The sequence below is a fragment of the Meriones unguiculatus genome, chromosome 7 (assembly GCF_030254825.1).
Source record: "Meriones unguiculatus strain TT.TT164.6M chromosome 7, Bangor_MerUng_6.1, whole genome shotgun sequence".
Taxonomy (NCBI): domain Eukaryota; kingdom Metazoa; phylum Chordata; class Mammalia; order Rodentia; family Muridae; genus Meriones; species Meriones unguiculatus.
The window spans coordinates 81,085,881-81,108,078 of NC_083355.1; the positions used below are offsets into that span (position 1 = coordinate 81,085,881).

The 22,198-nt window shown below is 38.1% G+C and overlaps 1 protein-coding gene across 3 annotated transcripts in view; it reads left to right on the forward strand.

The window, feature by feature from the left end:
- Hif1a (hypoxia inducible factor 1 subunit alpha) overlaps positions 1-21,240 on the forward strand; it is a 44,684-nt gene extending 23,444 nt beyond the window's left edge. For 2 of the 3 annotated variants that reach the window (XM_021651031.2, XM_021651033.2), the window contains exons 3-15: positions 107-252; positions 335-419; positions 2,465-2,577; positions 5,540-5,742; positions 10,499-10,605; positions 11,791-11,938; positions 13,569-13,789; positions 14,544-14,830; positions 15,704-15,826; positions 15,946-16,391; positions 18,024-18,138; positions 19,259-19,385; positions 19,896-21,240. In XM_021651031.2, coding sequence (XP_021506706.1) covers positions 107-252; positions 335-419; positions 2,465-2,577; positions 5,540-5,742; positions 10,499-10,605; positions 11,791-11,938; positions 13,569-13,789; positions 14,544-14,830; positions 15,704-15,826; positions 15,946-16,391; positions 18,024-18,138; positions 19,259-19,385; positions 19,896-20,047 — 2,273 coding nt within the window. In that variant the 3' untranslated portion in view covers positions 20,048-21,240. The remainder of the gene's footprint in view (positions 1-106; positions 253-334; positions 420-2,464; positions 2,578-5,539; positions 5,743-10,498; positions 10,606-11,790; positions 11,939-13,568; positions 13,790-14,543; positions 14,831-15,703; positions 15,827-15,945; positions 16,392-18,023; positions 18,139-19,258; positions 19,386-19,895) is intronic. The other variant, XM_021651034.2, reaches the window with a different exon arrangement.
- The last annotated feature ends 958 nt before the right edge of the window (positions 21,241-22,198 follow it).

Consider the following 22,198-nt stretch of genomic DNA (forward strand, 5'->3'; position numbering starts at 1 on the left):
AGTTATATAAAGCAACTGGAAAATATACAGAATTAATATATGTACTGTAGATATTTAAAAGTATGTCAGATACTTACTTAGTTTCTTTCCTCTTGTGCCCTTGTAGGTGAACTGGACATTGAAGATGAAATGAAGGCACAGATGAACTGCTTTTATTTGAAAGCCCTTGATGGCTTTGTTATGGTGCTAACAGATGATGGTGACATGATTTACATTTCTGATAACGTGAACAAATACATGGGGTTAACCCAGGTAAAAGCCTCACTTATATAGAGCATTTCTGGGTACTGTATGATTATATGATATAGATCTAATTTTTTTAATGTGTTTACAGTTTGAACTAACTGGACACAGTGTGTTTGATTTTACTCATCCATGTGACCATGAGGAAATGAGAGAAATGCTTACACACAGAAATGGTGAGAAGAAAAGTCTGTTGTTTGATTTAATATGACAGGTGTTTTTCAGTTAGATATTGTTACTTTATTTTTTGGTAATGTACTGATTTAAGGGAGAATGTTATTTCACATTTAATGTTAATACTTTTTTGTTAAAACTGTTATTCTACATTTCAGAAAATTCACAAGAAAAGTTTTAAAATTCATCAATTTAGTAAGAGTAGACAAAATGGAAAAATAAATTAAAAAAAAAAGCAAGACCAAGACAGTTATAAATAAAAATAAAGTATTAAGGCAAGAAATCATAAGTGTCAGGTAAAAGGATTTTCAATGATTGTTGAAGATGTGACAATTTGGGTCCAGGATTTTAGAGCACAAAAAGTGGCTCTGACTCCTAAGGTGTTTTCAGAACTGTAGTTGGAGTATTAAGTTATGTTGGACCACATGTCATGGTTCTGTTGGGAGGCAGATATAGACAGATCTCTGGATTTCCAGGACAGTCTGGTTTACGTAACCAGTTTCAAGCAAGCCACAGCTACATAATGAGGTACCATATGAAAAACAGAAGTATTGTGGTGTGGGGGCTCACACACTAGCAAAAGTAGTAAAAGAGACCTATAACTCTTGAGAGTTTTGAGAAGTACTTGTTGAACTGTAGAGGCTCAGCAGCTGACATTTTCTTTAATACTAGTGACTTCTTAGACAGTATAGTGGTCTCTTGATTCTCTTTGGCAGGGTCTACTCTCTGCTCTTTGAAAGCATGCTTTGTATTGTATTGCTATTGACTATACTATATGTATCTATCGTAGGCATAAAGGTATTGCATTTGATTATTCATCTTTGCCTCACTCACGGTATACACATGAGGTCCTACATAATGGATTTGTGTTTGTTTTTTTCTAATACTTTATGTACCCATTTGATACATTTCAATGATTTTTAATATATTCATAGACATGAACCAACCACCACCATACCTCTAATTTTAGAAAAAGAAGTTTATTGTTTGTTTGTTTAGAAACAGGGTCTCACTGTGTAGCTTTGGCTGGCCAGGAACTCCAAGTAGACCCTGTTGTCCCTGAACTCATAGAGATCCACCTACCTCTGCCTCTCAAATGCTGGGATTAAAGGCCATTATGCTCTACAAATTTTCATGACCTCAAAAAGGAAGTTCTGTACCTTTTTTGTTTAGTCCTGAGCAACCTCTAATCCATGTTTTGGAATTTTATAAATGAAACATTTATAAATGAAAATGGGGAATCAAAATGCTGTTTCAGAGTCATCTAAATGTAATCTTTTTTTTTTTTTTGTTATTAGGTTTGTCATAAGACTAAATAGACTTGAATTGATTTATCTCTTAGTTTTCCTTTTTGTGGTTGTGGGATCAAACCCAGGGCCTTCTTGCATGTGCTCTGGAAATGCTCTTCCATTGAGCTACCTTCCCAGCCCCCATTTTGGTAACCTTAGTTTTAAACAAGGTCTCATGTGTAGCTCGGGTTAACGTAGAACTCTCCATCCCCCTTCTTCAGCCTCCCTAGTGCGAGGGTATTGACATGTACCAGCATGACTGATTTCTGTAATTTGTGATAGAAAATTCTATCACACACAGATAGCAATTTACCGCCAAAAGGTAAGTTGGCATTTTTAAAGTTCTGTAAACACGTTGCTGCTTATTCAAACTTGAATTATCACAGTTGGTTAAGGACATGAAGTATCTACTCAAGTTGTTGTTGTTGTTTTTGGGGGGTTGGCAAGATGGGAGGGCATGCTTATCTACTGACAGTAGTACACTTAGAGGGCAAGCTCCATACCATTTTCATATTTTCTCTAACCAAACTTCCCAGCACAGATAAAAGAACGAGTAAAGTGTGGACTGTCCTCCCGCTGTTCAGGAAACCACTGTAGGCTCATAAACACTGTCAGACCTACTGGGTGTGTTGGAGTGGGTGAAAAGGGCACGGATCATTGTGTTAATACTGAGAATGTCACTTAGCTACTCATACTCATTCTGTAATGGATTTCTGTGGTTAGCTATGACTTAAAACTTTGTTTCTTGCTTTCATTAGGCCCAGTGAAAAAAGGGAAGGAACAAAATACACAGCGAAGCTTCTTTCTCAGAATGAAGTGTACCCTAACTAGCCGGGGGAGAACAATGAACATAAAGTCTGCAACATGGAAGGTCAGTAAGCTGAGTGTGCACTCCAGTACACAAATCTGTACATTTACATCTTGCTGGTGACAAGAGCTTGGACCAGGAGTGATGTAAGTAACCTAGCCCCAGCACTTGGGAAGCAGAAGTTTGAATGCAGCCTTGTCTATGTAGCAAGTTCAAGGTCAGCCCGGGGAACACAGCAAGCCCCTACCTCAGAAAACAAAACAAATAAAAACAAAAAACCCTCCAAGAATTTCAGAATTATGAAGAGGAGGGGTGAATGACTTAGTGGTTAAGAGTGCTTGATTGCCAAGGAGCTGGGTTTGGTTGCCAGCACCCACATGTCAGCTCAGTCATCTGTAACTCCAATTCCAGGAGAGCCAGTATCCCCTTCTGACCTCTTCAGACACCAGTGCACACCTATACATACAGTAAGAACACTTAAACGCATAAAATAAAAATAATTTTAAAAAAAGTTATGAGGGGAAAAATGTAATTGTTCCCCTTTGTGTAATTGCACTTGCATCCAGTCTGTGCAGTCACCATTCAAAACTTAAATTATGGGAAATGTATGCCAAGCTGACTTAATCAGCTTTCCCAACTAGCATGTTAATCCTAATATAAGTCTAATTTTATGTCCACTGTTTGATTTCCTTGTTCGGCATGGAACCATAGTCACTACAGCAAAATCAACTATAATAATCAGATGAGCGAGGAAGGAAAGACAGCCCAAACATATACAAAGGGACATATTTTTTAAAATTTGAGACTTTATTTCACTTCATGAGAGAGAGAGAGCTTTCCTTGGATTATGTAAGTGTACCATATGCTTGAAGTGCCTGAAGAGACCAGAAGAGGGCGTTAGATCCATAATCTGGACTACACATGATCCCTAATTTCTATTTTATGCACATGGACATGTTGCCTCCATTTATATCAGTGCATACGTGCCTGCTGCCTGAAGAGATGAGAAAAAGATCCTTTGGAAATAGGGTTACAGGTGGTTGTGAGCTGCCATGTGGGTACAAATCAGGGTCCTCTGGAAAAGCAGTTAGTGCTTTTAACTGCTAACTCATCTCTCTTCAGCACCCCACCCTCACAATACTTTTCAAAAATACCTAATTACCTTGTAACATCTTAAATGGAATTGCCAAAGATGCAATTTTATCAGAGTTTATCAGGTCAAATTCAACTATTGACCTACATAATTTTTTTCCCCTTAAAAATAAGGTAACTGGGCTGGAGAGATGGCTCAGAGGTTAAGAACACTCTCTGTTCTTCCAAAGTTCCTGAGGTCAATTCCCAGCAACCACATGGTGGCTCATATCCATCTATAGTAAGATCTGGTGTGCAGGCAGAATGTTGTTAGTATTAGTCACATTTTATTAACTCTGTATCCCAGCTATATCTTGCTCCCTCATTCCCTCCCAATCCCACCCTCCCTCCCGCATCTCTTCCCTGCCCCTTTCCAAGTCCACTGCTTGGGGAGGACCTCCTCCCCTTTCATCTGACCCTGTTTTTATCAGGTATCTTTGGGACTGGCTGCAAAGTCCTCCTCTGTGGTCTAGCAGGACTGCTCCACCCTTGGGGGCTGGGGAGGTCAAAGAGCCTGCCATTGAGTTCCTGTCAGATAGTCCCTGTTCCCCTTACTATGGGAAACCAATTGGTTACTGAGCTAGCACGGGCTTCATCCAAGCAAAGGTTCTAGGTTATATCCATACATGGTCCTTGGTTGAGTGTCAGTCTCAGAAAAGGTCCCTGTGCCCAGATATATTTGGTCCTTGTGGAGCTCCTGTCCTTTCCAGGTCATACTAACTCCCCTTCTGCCGAAGGTTTGGTTATGAGTCTTAGTATCTATTTTGAAACACTGCTAGGTAGAGTCTTTCAGATGCCTTCTGCGGTAGACTCCTGTCATACGTCCAATGCACATCCCATTTGTCTTTCTAAGTGAGGATTGATCATCTTACCCCATGTCCGCTTTCTTGTTTATCTTCTTTAGGTATATAGATTTCATTATGTTTATCATATCTTGTAGGTCTATATAAGCGAGTATATACCATGTTTGTCTTTCTCCTTCTGGGATACTTCACTCAGAATGATCTTTTCTAGATCACACTATTTGCCTACAAATTTCATGATTTCCTCCTTTTTGATTGCTGAGTAGTATTCCATTGTGTAAAAATACCACAATTTCTGTATCCATTCCTGGTTGTTTCCAGGTTCTGGCTATTACAAATAAAGCTGCTACAAACATGGTTGAGCAAATGTCTTTGTTGTGTACTTGAGCAAATTTGGGGTATATACCTAGCAGTGGTATAGCTGGGTCTTGAGGAAGCACTATTCCTAGTTGTCTGAGAAAGCACCAGATTGACTTCCAAAGTGGTTATACCAGTTTACATTCCCACCAGCAATGGAGGAGGGTTCCCCTTTCTCCACAACCTCTCCAGCATGTGTTGTCATTTGAGTTTTTTATTTTAGCCATTTTGATGGGTGTAAGGTGAAATCTCAGGGTCGTTTTGATTTGCATCTCCCTGATGGCTAAGGATGTTGAGCATCTCTTTAAGTGTCTGCCATTCTATATTCCTCTACAGAGAATTCTCTGTTTAGCTCTGTACCCCATTTTTTAATTGGATTGCTTGATTTATTGCTTTTTAACTTCTTTAGTTCTTTATATATTCTGGATATTAGCCCTCTGTCAGATATAGGGTTGGTGAAGATCCTTTTCCAGTCTATAAGCTGTTGTTTTGTTCTGACGACAGTGTCTTCTGCTTTACAGAAGCTTTTCAGTTTCATGAGGTCCCATTTATTGATTGTTGCTCTTAGAGCCTGTGCTGTTGGTATTCTGTTCAGGAAGTTCTCTCCTGTGTCAATGAGTTCTAGGTTCTTCCCCACTTTTTCTTCTAACCAATTTAGAGTATCTGGTTTGTTGTATAAATAATAAATCTTTTTAAATAATAAGGTAGCTACTTGTTTTCTTATTTATACACAGGTGCTTCATTGCACAGGCCATATTCATGTATATGATACCAACAGTAACCAACCTCAGTGTGGGTACAAGAAACCACCCATGACATGCTTGGTGCTGATTTGTGAACCCATTCCTCATCCATCGAATATTGAAATTCCTTTAGACAGCAAGACATTTCTCAGTCGACACAGCCTGGATATGAAATTTTCTTACTGTGATGAAAGGTAAATTGACTTTACTTTTAAATTAAAAATTTACTTATTTTTTATTTTTATGTACCTTTTTACACTCACTATAGTAAAAACATAATAATATATTGCTTGTGTTCATGAAGCTGAGTGAATATAAAGATGCATCCTGGAACCCAAAAACATAAGATTAGCTTTTGTACTATAAACATTCCACCAGGTGTTACACAAAATCTATTAAGAAGAGACTCTTGGCCTTGTCCAGTGGCATACTCCTGTAATGTCAGCTGCTGGGAGACTGAGAGGCAGGAAGGTAAGTTCCAAGTCAGCTGTGTCACAAAGTCATTTAAAGGGCTAGGGATGTAGGACAGGGGTGGATCACTTGTCCAACATGCAAAAGGCAATGAGTTCATGCCTTGATACTGAAAGCAGCAACCACAAAAATCATGAAGCTCTTTTGTTTTAGGGAATGTTGCTTTAATGAAGAAACTAAAATATAAAGACATACAGTTTAATGTGGAGCAGGCAACAAAATTTTGTTCTTTAACCTACACATTATCCTTGAGCACATTCGTTTCCACCCATGGCTCCTGTCACCATTGCCCAAATCTGTTACTACCTGTGTGTAATTGCCAACTTAATGTTTCTGTCTACACTGTTTTCTGAGTAATGAAATAAACACTTCTGTTACTGAACAACACCACTAACTGCTGCCAGACAGCATGACAAAGTGCTGCTCCTCTTGTGGTGTTATGGATGTAGCACTGATGATCCCCGAGTCTAATTCACCACAAACTGCACTATCTCTAAATATTATAACTGTTCGACGGTTTCTCCCCATCATTCTAGCTACTGTTTTGCTCCTGTTATTGAGTTCTTTACTTCATTACCTTTAGCCCGAATCGTTGCCATAAACTCCTGAGCGGCATTTCTGCCAACAGATTTGTGCCCTTTTACTCTTACATCTGGTATGCCCAAAGGGGACTTGCCAAGATGGTGATCAGATCATGCCGTTCTCTTGTTAGAAATGTACCAGCTGCTGCTTGTAGTATTGTAGGTGGAAATAAGATTTGTATTTATCAAAAGATGCTGTACAGTCTGGATGTGGTGGGTTTTGTCTGTGATTAAACACTTGGGAGGCTGAGAAGAAAGATCATAAGTTCAAAGCCAACCTGGACTATATATGCATTCCTGTCTTTCTTAAATAAATGCATACATACACACATACAAATTTAAGAATAGGTGTATATTTTAAAAGGCTGCAAGAAAGACAGACTTGTGCAGTTAAATATAAATGTATTAAAATGACAAAGGTATTTATAGTCTAGTCTCTTCTCAGTTCTCCAAAATAATCAGGAGGAAGGAGAATCACTCATCTGGATACAGCTCCAACTGCTTATAAGCAAAAGAATTCCAAGTACTTTTTTAATGTCTTGTGCCTTTGCACAAGAAATTGCACACTCAACTTCTAAGAGCATCTTCTTAGGCACTGCTTGTACATGCTTCTGTCACAGTGTTTATTCTGTTGCTGTCTTGTTGGTCCCTTTTTGCTGCAAGCTGTTGAGACAAAGTCTACATAGCCTTACCTGTCCTGAAACTCACTGTGTAGACCAGGCTGGCTTCTAGCTCACAGAGATCCACCTGCCTGTCTCCCAAGAGCTGGGGTCACAGGCGTGCGCACAGGAAACACGTAACCCCTTATCTCCTCCTCGAGATAGTTAATGTAGTTATTTTATGGAAACTCCAATTTTAAGTTCCTAGCATTTAATTATAATTCCTCATGCTTTTAGGTGAAGGGGTGTTGACAGAGCACTGACTGAAGTCACACAATGTTGGATTCCATTCTGACTTGGAGTTTTGGTACTTCACTGATATAAAACTGGCAGTCCATGTCTAGAAGGGTCAGACCTCAAAAAAAATCTGTTGTGAATCTTCAGGAATTTGCTTTGTGTCCAGTACACTTAACACTGGTGTCAGCTTTAATACAAGGAAGAGAAGAAAACTTTATGGTGTTTGTCTCCAGCATGTAAAAGTGTGCTGGAAGTGAAGTGGCCATCCTTTTAATTTTTAAACCTCTGTAGCAGAGAAAGGAAAGTAAGAGTCAAAAGGAGAAAGGTAGTGGCATTCCCCTCTGGTTCTATCAGAAAATTCATACAGTAATAATGACACCAGTTAAAAGATAACTCACACAAGGAGACTCTTGTTTTCTGGTTAATTTTTTTTTTCCTAGGAACTTGTTGTATCTATTTTCAGCCTCTGGGGGAATAATTGCTCAGTTTTAAGGAAATCGTACATTACATTTCTAACATTCTGGACTAAGGGCCAGCATGTACATGCTCCCAAACTTGGCAGCATGAAGGACCCATGTGAAGGAAGAAGAGAACCAAGTCCCATAGACTGTCCTCCAACCTGTAGCTTCATACTGTGGCACACCGCATGAATAGATGCCCTTACACAAAGCAAATAAGTAAACTGTAATGAAGTTTAAATTTCTAATATCCATACTATCCACAAATAGTTGTTTATTTTACTTTGTATAATCGCTTGGCACATACATTTGAGCATTTGCTGTGTTAGAGAAATGGTGACTCGCTCCCTTAGGCTGTGTATTGTGAATGAATGTAGTACTAGTTGCTTTAGAACACAAGTTTTCTAATCCAATTTAAAAATACTTTCTAAGGATTGGAAAAGTAGCTGATACAATGCTTGCGTAACATGTGCAAGGCCTGGGGATCAATACCCAGCACAAAAACAATTCAGTACCCCTTTGGTACTGAATTATCATATAGTTCTCTCAGTCTTTTTTCATGCTTCCTATAACATTCATGGAAGTAGCCTACAAAGAAACTGTCTTGGTGTTTCTAGTTTGATTTCTCAGTAACCTTTAGTAGTCAACATTCCTCAGATTGAAAAATCCTGATTGGCGTGTGGTTGAGTCAGAGCGTCCTAAGACTCAGTGTACATAATCTTCATTTATCTGATCTTGTTGCTCACATCTGAATCCTTTCCCTACACTTGCCTGTACTAGCCACATCAGACTCTACCATCTCTCCTATGCATTTACTTTTGTGCTGTAACTTCTTCCTGGAATAGTGTTTGTAAACTTCTTTTTACTGCTCTTCCACACTGAATGCATACATATCCTGTAAGACTCTACCTCTCACCTTACCATTCTTCTTCTGGACAAAGGAGTGTAGTTCTTCTCATTCCTAGAACAGGTACAGATAACTATGTTCACCACCCTCTTTCGTAGTGTAGCTAGTATACCAGAAGATTGCCCGCAGGTTTTCTCACTGCGTTTTCATGTTTAGAACAGTGCTAAAAACATACTGTTTAGTGAAAAAGCATTTCATTCTATGGGAATTGTATTTATAAAACTATGTAAGAGCAATTAAGTTTTTAGGGCTGTGTGCACTTACATGTGGGCATAGGTTTGCCAAAGTGCAGAGGACAGTCTGTGGAAGTTGGCTCTCTCTTTCTACCACCTGAGTCCTAGAGACTGAACTCAAACTGTCAGTCAGGTTTAGCAGCAGGTAGCTGCTGGCCCATTTTGGTGGCCCTGAATGTTAGGAATGTGATGGAAGATTTTCGTAATTGGGCAAATTTTTTTCTATGTCTTGATTCTGAGGGGTTCTTATAGAGGCAAGAAGTTCCTAGAAAAAAATTTAACCAGAAATCTTAGCATGCACAAGGCCCTAGGATCCATCACCACCAGCACAAAAAGGAATGGGGAGTGGCCTTTGTCCAGCATTTGTGAGCCCCTATATTTGGTCCCTACATTCTGGGACAGAGAGGAAAAAAAACTAATATTTTTAAAGCATAGTTTATTTTTATTTGTAATGCTGCCATCTAGTGTTGATATAATTTGGTATGTTCCTTTGTGAAGGAGTGGGAGTTTGATCTATTTTTACTTTGTTTTGTTGGTTTTAGAGTAAATGGCAGATCTTACTTGGACAGCACAAGCTATATTATTTGACATGCTGTTCTGAACAAAGATACTTTTCCATTCTGTAATTAGGTGTTTTCTTTTTGCTTGCATTTTGGACATAATGAGCATCCTTCCCTTTAACCTCAGTTTTGTTTTTTAAGACCTTTGGTATCTAAGCCAAGCAGTCTAACACTTGCTTCATGTTTGTTCCCAGAGAGGCTTTAGAGGAAAACGTTTCCAGTTGGCATAATGTGACAAGGACAGCCTGGTCTTTCCCATAAAGTGTGTCTTCATGGCTTCTTCCATAGAGTCAGCTTGAATTTCCACCCTAAAGGAACTGCCAGGGACCAAACAGGCTATCAGAATTCCAGCCCATATTCAATCTATTAGATGTCATTCTTTCATCTGAAATTGATTTTCATAACTTCATGTAATTAATATGGAAGCCAAGTAAAACATCACAATGGTTATTCCTTTACTGTCCACTTAGTATCGATGGCCTTGACTTAATGATAGTGAAGCTTTTAAAATAAGGCCTTGCCAGTGTGCCTAAAAGTTAAAAGGTAAAGAACTTGGCTTCATGAAAAATAGTGCTATTGATTTTAAATGTATTTTAAGATAATTTGACTGTTTGGAAATTTTGTCATTTAATTTAGCAGTATTAATATCCTGCTTTGAAACCAACAGTATTATGATGAAATGGGGTTTTTTAAATAGGTCTTTAGTTTGGGTGAAAGGGATTGGAGTGAAATATCAAGGATGAATCTAAAGACATAGAAAGACTTGATATTATACAGAATATAGAATTGTTATGGGTGAGTTGTAAGCTTATTAAGCAAAAAATAATGTTGTTGTTTTTAACAGAATTACTGAGTTAATGGGTTATGAGCCCGAAGAACTTTTGGGCCGCTCAATTTATGAATATTACCATGCTTTGGACTCTGATCATCTGACCAAAACTCATCATGACAGTAAGTACAGTAGAAGAACTCAAAATAGTCTCAGTGCTTAAGTCCTGCAGTCTCTTAACTTTTGTACCTCTAACTTCCTAGACAGTTAACACCCAGTCTCCTTGGACCAAATACATCCCTCTTCATAAGACATCTTGATCATGAATTTATTGTTTTGTTACAGATACTGGCAAAAAAAATTAATAATATAAAAAAACGTGCCTAGAATTTTAAATACAGTGATAATATCTATCTAACACGTGTCCTGACATCAGTGGTTGGTCAATGAGGATAGACAGAAAACATTTGTTCCATGAATCAGTGAATGGGATTAGTATCATGCACATGTGATATCTGATACCCTTGACATATTCTACGTTTCTCAAGTTTACTCAAGTGAAGTCTAAGATTCCAAAGCAAGTTAAAGTTCACTATTTCTCACTTGCCTATTTAATCTGCACCTAAACAGACTTCCAAATATGATTGAGGGTACTGAATATCATTGAAAAAGTGTGATTTGTCTTTAACTACAGAGTATGCCCAAGTTGTAGTCAGAGCATGGATACTCAAAATAGCATTATCGTGATTGATTTACTACATTTTCCTAAGTCAGCAATTGGTTTAGACCACTTGAATTGCAGGAAGGCTACAATATGATATCAACTTACATAGTCAAGTGTTGTAAGTAATTTTTTTAGAGTGGTTTGGTTCTCTGCTGCTTAAGGAAACAGCTGTACCATTTTCTTGAATGTGCCCTGTGATTAGTCTCTACTCTGACACTGCGACCATACGTCATTAAAGGAGCTGTAGCAACCTGGTCCCTCATTCCTGGCCTTCATTATTCTACAGAAAGATAGGAGCTTTATGGTTTATTTTCAGGTGTGTTTAAGCTTTTTCTATCAGCTTAAATAGTCACAACTATTTTAAATAATAAAAGATATTACTTAAATACCCTCCCTTTAAAAAACAAACAACAAAAGCAGTGATCCTGCCAGGCATAGCAGCATATGCCTTGACTCCCCTGTCCCCCACCCCCAGCACTGCTGTGAGTTCGAAACCAACCTGGTCTACATAGGAAGTTCGGGACAGGTACAGCTACACAGGTTACACAGGTCCTGTCTTTAATCAAAACCAACTATCTACATTCAACACTTACTTAATTGAAAATTCAGTTATATTTTCTTTGTGATGCTTTTTTCTCCGTAGTGTTTACTAAAGGACAAGTCACCACAGGACAGTACAGGATGCTTGCCAAAAGAGGTGGATATGTCTGGGTTGAAACTCAAGCAACTGTCATATATAATACGAAGAACTCTCAACCACAGTGCATTGTATGCGTGAATTACGTTGTGAGGTAAGCTTGGGAAGACACTACTGGGAGATCAAGAAGTAATACTCTTTGGATTTACGGTGCCTTTAGGGCAGTGGTGGCACACCCCTGTAATCCCAGGACTTGGGAGGCAGAGGCAAGCAGATTTCTATGAGTTTGAGGTCAGCTTGATCTAGAAATTGAGTCTAGGACAGCCAAGGCTTCACAGAGAAACCCTGTCTCAAAGGAAAAAAAAGAGAGAGAGAGAGAAAATTGCCAGATGGTAGTGGCGCACACCTTTAATAAAAGCTCTCAGGAGACAGAGGCAGGCAAATAGCTGTGAGTTTGAAGACAGCCAGGGCTACACAGGGAAACTGTGTCTTGAAAAAAAAAAATTGAAAATAAAATCTGAGTTTTGGTTTTTCTTCTTTTTTCTACTGGATTATGTTTTATACCCCAACTCATATTTCCAAGTGTGCTATCTCAGTGACCCCACAGATAGTATCATTTGTTCATCAGTCTCTGCATCAGTTTTTCGGGTAGTTCAGTTTCAAGCAGATACTATCTTGAGGCCAAGAAGTTTTGTGTGACATGGGAACTTTTTTTTATATTTATGGACTCTAAAGGGTATTTCAGTTTCATTCAGTTTCTCTTCACATTACCAAACATTCTCATTTGCTTGTACTCTCTAGCTCATTTTCTTCTGTTCTTTATCCTTTACTGTCTCACTGAGGAGGCTTGGCTGGCCTGGAACTCACTATAGACCAGGCCAACTTTTACTTTGTAGTCATCCTGTGTGGGACTGCAGGGCTGCACCAGCAGTCTCCAAAGAGTTTCTATTTCTATTCTTGCCTTTATGTAAAACTGTGCCTCCTTATTCTTCCTCTCACTCACTCTGCCTCACGATTCTTACTTGGCCCCAGGTTTCAGAGTGTTAGCCTTCCTGTGAAACATCCTTTGCCATTTTAGCAGTGATCACAGTGTAACTGTTGGCTTATCTATTTTTCATTGGATTATAAACCACTTGAAATCAAGTGTTTTATACTTTAGTCTGTATTTTTAGTTCATTTCATGAACATATAATAATATGTTAACTAAAAGTTTCTTGATTCCAGACAATGAAGCCGAGTGTTTTTTTCATCATCTCTGTGAATGACATCACTATATTATTTCCACCAAGAAAATGATACCCCTTATTAAGACTATGGTCATTATCATTTTATTCTGAGATCATCCATAGACCATGCCTTGTGTATTAATGCTGACGAGTTATTTTGTGCCCATTTCATTGTTTGCATCAGCACAAAAGTCCTCTTCATGTCCTTCATGTTCTTTACTGCAAGTGTTCTTGTCACCACCACTATTCTCAAAGGATGAATCGTTTAATTAGTAAATTTTAATTTTCACATTTCATTTATTTAAACAATACATTTTAAAATAATATCTATCAATAGTAGAACATTTGCCTAGCATGCACAAGGTCTGTGGCTCAGTCCTCAGCACTAAGGGAAAGAAATGTGTCAAGTATACATCAGAGATTATTCATCTCAAGGAGTGTTGAAATGCTTTTTTTAAAGAAAGCATAATTTAAGAGACAAGGTCAGTTCATATTCCCCCCTCACCATCATTGTGTTAAGTGCTCATTTGTGAATACTAATCTCTCCTTTTTTGACAGTGGTATTATTCAGCACGACTTGATTTTCTCCCTTCAACAAACAGAATGTGTCCTCAAACCAGTTGAATCTTCAGATATGAAAATAACTCAGCTGTTCACCAAAGTTGAATCAGAGGATACAAGCTGCCTTTTTGATAAGCTTAAGAAAGAACCTGATGCTCTGACTTTGCTGGCCCCGGCTGCTGGGGACACAATCATATCTCTGGATTTTGGCAGTGATGGTAAGTGCTCAGTTGCTCTGTCCAGTGCTTCAGCTGTGCCTGAAGCTTCCTGCTGCTTTCGTCCCAGTTCAGCCATGCTCCATTTCTTGACTTAACCATTTAAATGAATCTTACATGTTTTGGTTTTCATAGTCTTCTTCATGAAAGTATTCTGTTTAATATGTTTGTTTCTGAAGTTTCATAGCCGTCCTGCTTTTATTTTTGTGTTCTGTTGGGAATTGTAGCTCAGGCTATCCTAAAAGTATTTCTTGATGCTACCCCATTGCACCATTCAGTAGAGTTAAATTGCAGTAGGGGTAGTTGGGTAAATGCTAAAGGGTTAATGAAACAGCTGTACCATAAAACAAACATGAAAATGAAAACTGTTACTTCAAATTAGGCGGTTTTAGTGTATAAAAAGGTTGAAATTACACATCATAGAGTTGTCAGTGGTAGACAAAAAAAAGATAACTCAGTCTTAATGGTCAACTGTAATAGCTATAAACTTGCCAGTTAGAGAAAACTGATTGAGTCAGGTACAGTGGCACACACATTTAGTCCCAGCACTCGTAGAGGCAGAGGCAGACAGATATCTGTGAGTTGAAAGCCATCCTGGTCTACAAAGCAAGTCCAGGACACCTAAAGCTACCCAGAGAAACCTCTCTTGAAAAAAAGAAAAGTGATAGAGTGAATCACAAATCTTTTAAAAGGAGAAAATGTCTATTAATGTTAAAATCCTGATGTTCTCTGGATTGATGGAAGTTTTCCTCTGCAGATACAGAAACTGAAGACCAACAACTTGAAGATGTTCCGTTATATAATGATGTAATGTTCCCCTCTTCTAATGAAAAAATAACAGATATAAATCTGGCAATGTCTCCATTACCTGCCTCTGAAACTCCAAAGCCTCTTCGAAGTAGTGCTGACCCTGCACTGAACCGAGTAGTCGCACTAAAATTAGAGCCAAGTCCAGAATCCTTGGAACTTTCTTTTACCATGCCCCAGATTCAAGACCAGCCAGCAAGTCCTTCAGATGGGAGCACAAGACAGAGCTCACCAGAGGTGGGTGCCATGATGGAAGAAATGGTCTAGAATAAATGCCCAAGATTGATTTGATATCTAGACTGGGCCAGGCTGAAAGTGTCACAGACATCTGTTTCCACCAGAACAATCTCGTTTCAGAGCTTTCTAATAACACTGTGCTTGAGCAGGTCAGCTTCTGTCTGAACCTTGGAACTTGCTTAGGGAAACACGAATAAGGCTTGATTCTGCATTAAACTGTTATGGATTAAAGCTGTCAGGTGTAAGCAAAGCAATATGATATTTCAGAACGTTTTGGACAATGTATTCTTTGCTTCAGTGGTTTGCACAGCACAGAAGTGTTTGATTCACTCATCTAATAAAAGCAAATCAAATGAAAAATGAGGAAAAGTAAAGTTTTACAGTTAGTATACCAAGCTGCCATATTCTTTATTGAAATTCTTGCCTATAACTCATAGAATATCAATTAAGAATATCCAATGCAATAGGCATTTCAGATTCCAGTGAAAATATCATCTAATTACTTGGATAGTTTTATATACCATTGTGGGACTTGAATTGTTTGGTGCATTTTATTCTTTAGAATAAACAATTTGGAGGGGAGAGGTGAGCCATTTGTTGGTTGGTCTTATTTGGTTGTTTGAGACAGGGTCTCACTATGTAGCCCTTTTGGGCCTGGAACTCACTTTGCAGACCAGGCTAGCCTCGAACTTACAGTTTCTTCTTCCTCTGCTTCCCGAATGCTGGGATTAGAGGTGTGACTACCACACCTGACTAAACAGACCTTTCAATCCTAATTTTTAGTTAGATAAAACTTTATAATATCTCTGGGTCTGAAACTTAACAAGCAAACAGAGACTTCAGGAAAAGTAAACACTCATAACTCCCTCGCAGCCTAACAGCCCCAGTGAATATTGCTTTGATGTGGACAGCGATATGGTCAATGTATTCAAGTTGGAACTGGTGGAAAAACTATTTGCTGAAGACACAGAAGCAAAGAATCCATTTTCAACTCAGGTATGTTACCTTGCTTATTTTTTAGTTTATTAATTTCTAGCCTGAAGTGACTAGGTTTAACTTGTTTTTCTTTTACAAGATGTGGTCATTATAAAAACTCTTGTGTTATTGTTTGAAAGGACACTGATTTAGACTTGGAGATGCTGGCCCCCTATATCCCAATGGATGATGATTTCCAGTTACGTTCCTTTGATCAGCTGTCACCCTTAGAGAGCAGTTCTTCAAGCCCTCAGAGTGTGAACACAGTTACAGTGCTCCAGCAGACCCAGTTGCAGAAACCTACCATCACTGCTCCTGCCACAGCCGCCACTGCCACAGCCGCCACAGCCACTGCCAATGATGAGTTAAAAACCGTGACGAAGGACAATATAGAAGACATTAAAATACTGATTGCATCTCCATCTTCTACCCATGTACCTCAAGAAACGGCCACTGCTACAGCACCAGCATACAGTGGTACTCACAGTCGGACAGCCTCACCAGACAGAGCAGGAAAGAGAGTCATAGAACAGACAGAGAAAGCTCATCCTAGGAGCCCTAACGTTTCCGTCACTTTGAGTCAAAGGTATTTATATGGGACATAGTTCTGTAATATTCTAGTACATATGTGCTGCTAAATGATTTCTAAACAGACACTTTTGTTACCTTCTAACTTTTCAAACAGTCTTATTAGCTGTCCAAATGTAGGTCAGAGGGATGTTTTCCAGCACCTAAAAATAAAGTCCAGCCAATAAGTTCTATAAGTGCTGGGCATTTTTTCATGCTGCTGTTCCAAGTGGGAAATAGATGTCTTCCCTACTTCTGATTGGGGGCTTTTGTAAGCCAACCTGAAGAAAAGCCCTTCAACTAAATGGTTCTTTCCCATGCCAGACTGAGCCTGGTTGTCTTTAGTCCTCACCGGATATTTGCAGACCTTCTTTTAAAATTTTGTTGTATATATTTGCAAGTCTTAAGCTTACTAGTCTTCATTATATATTTATGTGTTATCATGATTGTAAAGAAAATAATAGATCAACCAATAGTCCTAGCATGACTTAAAATATTGTTTCCATGGAACAAAGCAATGTTGAGCAAATATTTAGAATTTCTGTATAAATTAGTAATCGTTTTTGACATGTTTTAAATTTGAGGATGTACCTATAGGAAAATAGTTTTCACCAATTAGTGAGTAGAAGAAAACTGGATCCTTGTGTACTGTGCCTAGACAGAGCAAGTTGCTGCTGACAGCAGAAGAAAGGACTCTGCTGCAACTGATGTTCCTCTGTATTAGCCCTCCACCTGAAGTGCTAGGACAGGCCTGCCTGTTTCTTGAGCTAAGACAAACACTTAGGGCTTTAGATGAATTTGTTATTTTCACTAGGAGATAGTAATGCATGCCTATTGTCCTGGCTGGGAGTCAGCTGAGTCAGGAGAATTAGAAGCTTTAAGACAAAGACTGAGTGTGGTAGTGTGCACACACCAAATAGAGAGATGTAATACAAGTACAACCGGAGGTGATCTTTACATGATAAATTATATCCTGTGAACATAACATGCTTGCATAAAAATTTTAAACCAGCTTGTGTATACACTATCTGATTTATAAATATTTAAAAATTAAAAGCCACATTTATAGAGGCTAGTCATATATGAATAGAACTTAACCTTTTTTTTTTGGCTTTCTATTGGAAAACCAACAAATATAACAAGTTTAATTGACTTCATAATAGTTTCTTGTTGCCTAATATTAATTTCAGATATGGCAGCTTGGACATATTGGTCAGTATTGAGGCTAAACTAGCAGAGTGTAAAGGTCACTGAGGACAGGTATATGAAGGCCTGGAGTATACTTCCATAGCTACAGTTAATCAGCAGTAGTAGTGCTTACAGAAAACTGCCTAACTGGCCTCAATTTCTCATCATAAAATGGTTACAAAATACCTGTCACATCTATCCTTGGAGTGTTAGAGTAAGGTTGTCTTTGAGGGAGGTTCTTATTAGTTCAGGCTAGCTTTAAACTTAAAATGTAGCCAGGCTGGATTCAAACAAATTATAGGTGCGGAGTTCCATGTCCAGCTGAAATGCTTATAAATTGAAAATGCTGTACAAAGATGAATGTCATCTTATATTTCTAGTCCCCAAAATTGTTACCATTGTCCACTGAACAATAGTGGTTTTATATAGAATGTTTTGTTGTTGTTGTTTTTTCCTTTTCTAGAAATACTGTTTCTGAGGAAGAATTAAACCCAAAGATAATAGCTTTGCAGAATGCCCAGAGAAAACGAAAAATGGAACATGATGGCTCCCTTTTTCAAGCAGCAGGAATTGTAAGTGTGAGTGGTGTGTTATCCTCCAAATAATTAAAGTTATATTTTCAAAAGCTATCACTGGGCTCTTTTTTTTAAACCTGTATTTAATGAATCAATTCTGGTGTGAAAAACCAAACATGTCATAAATGTAGAGGAGAAAGCGTGGCTTGCCTGTTACTCCACCCTCAGTACTGCCACCACTCTCATTTTATTCAAAGTTATCTTTTTCCTATTTCAGAAGCGCTGGGGCTGGAGATGGCTCAGCAGTCAAGAGTACTGACTGCTCTTCAAAAAAACGTAGATTCAAATCCCAGTACCCAAGATGTGGATCATAGCCTGCTGTAACTCTAGTTCCAGCAAGTTTCCAGACTCTGCTGGCACTACACTTGTGTGGTGTCCAGACACGCATGCAGGCAAAATACCCATACACATAAAATAAAAATAAGTCTACAATATTTTTAAAAGAAGCACTGTTTTAGGGAGAGTTGAGGCTAACCTATTTCAGAACAGAGTGACTGGAAAGTATTTAAAAACAATAACAGTAATGGAGATAACTTCATCATACTATTATAAGAATAAATGAAAGATTATTTACAAGAAAAAAATTTAATTCTAGATGACTGTTTAAGAAAGTAGCTTAAGGAGCTGGAGAGATGGCTCAAAGGTTAAGAGCAATGGCTGCTCTTCCAGAGGTCCTGAGTTAATTCCCAGCAACCACATGGTGGCTTACAGCCATCTATAAAGAGATCTGGTACCCTCTGCTGGCATGCAGGTGTATAGCCGACAGAGCATTGTATACATAATAAATAAATAAATCTTTAAAAAAAAAGAAAGAAAGTAGCTTAGGGGTTGGAGAGATGGCTCAGAGGTTAAGAACACTGGCTGTTCTTCCAAAGGCCTGAGTTCAATTCCCAGCCACCACATGGTGGCTCAACCATCTATAGTGAGATTTGGTGCCCTCTTCCAGTGCATAGGCACATATGCAAGCAGAATGTTGTATAAATAATAATATAATAAATTTTTTTAAGGAAAAAAAAACTGGCTTATTGGTTGCCATTAAATATATAATGATTTCAAAGTTTTTTACTGTAAAAAAAAAAAAAAAAGAAATCAACATACTAAATACCAACTTCACTCTTTTTAGGGAACATTATTGCAGCAGCCAGGTGACCGTGCACCTACTACGTCACTTTCTTGGAAACGTGTGAAAGGATGCAAGTCTAGTGAGCAGAATGGAGTGGAACAAAAGACAATTATTTTAATACCCTCTGGTTAGTTTATTCTTCCTGCTCTTAACCAGCACAAGGAAAAGTTTAAATACCAAAAGCATTTTAGGAGGTCTTGCCCCAGATGACAGTGTTTGGTTTGGTTTGGTTTGGTTTTGGTTTGGTTTGGTTCCTTAGAAAGATTAAAAAGTGGTGGGCGGTAGTGGTACTGCACGCCTTTAACCCCAGCGTTTGGGCTCCAGAGGCAGGTTGATCTCTGTAGGTGTGAGGCCAGCCTGGTGTACAAGATGAGATCCAGACCTGTAAGGGCTACAAATGGAGAGTGAAACCCTGTCTTAAGGAAGGAAGGAAAGAAGGAAGGTGTATCTTGTCTGCTGGCTGCAGTTCAGGGGTTAGGCATTTCAGAGCAGACTTTGTATAATAAACACTGACAGCAGAAGTAAACTTGATTACACTTACTTGTTTATATAACCAAGGGTTTATTTTACCCAGTACCTACTGCATAGTAGATGTTTAATCAATTTAATGATCCCTAGGCATCTCTTTGTTTTTCAGATTTAGCATGCAAACTGCTGGGGCAATCACTGGATGAGAGTAGACTGCCACAGCTGACGAGTTACGACTGTGAGGTCAATGCTCCCATACAAGGCAGCAGACACCTACTGCAGGGTGAAGAATTACTCAGAGCTCTGGATCAAGTTAACTGAGCTCATCACAATCGCATTCCTTTTGATTGCTTCTTTTTGTTCAGTTGTTGTTTGTTTGGGATTTTTTGTTTCTGTTGGTTATTTTTGGACACTGGTGGCTCAGCAGTCTATTTATATTTTCTATATCTAATTTTAGAAGCCTGGCTACAATACTGCACGAACTCAGATAGTTTAGTTTTGATCCCCTTTCTACTTAATTTACATTGATGCTCTTTTTAATATGTTCTTTTAATGCGAGGTCACAGCACATTCACAGTTCCTCAGTATTTTCACCATGGCATTGCAGTAGCATCATTTAAAATGCACCTTTTTATTTATTTATTTCTGGTGAGGGAGTTTGTCCCTTATTGAATTATTTTTAATGAAATGACAATATAATTTTTTAAGAAGGCAGTAAATCATCATGATCATAGGCAGTTGAAAATTTTTTACTCATTTTTTTTCATGTTTTACATGAAAGTAATGCTTTGCCAGCAGTACACGGTAGCCACAATCGCACAATATATTTTCTTAAAATACCAGCAGTTACTCATGCAATATATTCTGCATTTAGAAAACTAGTTTTTAAGAAGAAATTTTTTTTTGGCCTATGAAATTGTTAAGCCTGGATCATGACACTGTTGATCTTATTATGATTCTTAAACTGTATGGTTTCTTTATATGGGTAAAGCCATTTACATGATATAGAGAGATATGCCTGTATCTGGAAGGTATGTGGCATTTATTTGGATAAAATTCTCAATTTAGAGAAATTATCTGATGTTTCTTTAGTTATATTACAAGCTCAAAAGAAAGCAGTCCCTATGTAGTTGTGGAAGCTTATGCTAATATTGTGTAATTGATATTAAACATAAATGTTCTGCCCACCCCGATGGTATAGACATTTTGAGCATACTGTAAACAAAAAAAATCATGCATTGTTAGTAAAATTGCCTAGTATGTTTGTTAATTTGTTCAAAATATAATGTTTGGTTTTATGCACTTTGTCGCTATTAACATCGTTTTTTCATATAGATTTTAATAATTGAGTAATTTTAGAAGCATTATTTTAGGAGTATAGAATTGTCATGGTAAACATCTTGTTTTTCTCTATGTACATTGTATAAATTTTTCATTCCCTTGCTCTTTGTGGTTGGGTCTAACACTAACTGTACTGTTTTGTTACATCAAATAAACATCTTCTGTGGACCAGGCCCCCATGGGTCAGCTTCTATGTTTAAATAACGTTTGTTTCAGATTTCCAGCTCACAAAATTATTTCCCAAAAATTTAAGTTCTTTATAAAAATTACATTGTACATTCATCTTACTGCCATTATCTGATGCATGATGTGGCCACAAATGACATGTTAAATAATGACAAATCATATTACATTGTAAAGAGAAACTCTTTAGAAATTTGCCATTATAAATTTATGAGTCTGTTAAAATATAAAGCACAAAACTTTAATGTTTGTTATAAATGGAATAAGTAAAGCAAGTCATGAAACTTCATAATCATACTGTTATAAGGGCTCCAGGTTTCTTTAAGCACCTCTAATCTGTTCCCGTTGGCAGATAAGTCAGAGCTGAGGTATGAGTTTCCCATGCTCTGAGGGTACTAAGTGACCTCAGAGAATCTTAGGTCTTAGAATATATCTTACCTAGTTTTGTTTTAATGGTAACTGGTACATGACACATTAATATGAAGATGCACTTTACACAGAGTCAGCTCAAAAGAACACAGTATCCTATGCAATTGTGAATTTTAGAAAGTTCCAATTAACACCACATACCTTCCAGCTATCTGCATATCTTTCTATATTGTGTATCATTATAGTATTTTACAAGCATTTTTAAATGGCTTATTCTTTTTCTCCTCTGTTTTCCTTTTGTAAACAGCTGTTCTGCTTTCACATTCTAATTTTAAAAAATCGGAGCATCTAGAAAGATATAAAAAATGAAATGGGAGCCTGCTGGAATTCCTGTAATCCCAGCACTTTGGAAGCGGAGGCAGGGTAATCAGGATTGCAGCCCAGCTTTCGTTACCTAATGGCCGGTGTGGGCTACATGAGATGGTCTTGTCTCACAAAAAGAGATCCGGAAGACGAACACTGTGTGCATCCCTGAGGTACCGGTCTTTTAGAACCCTTCTGTGTGAGGCTAAGGATCAG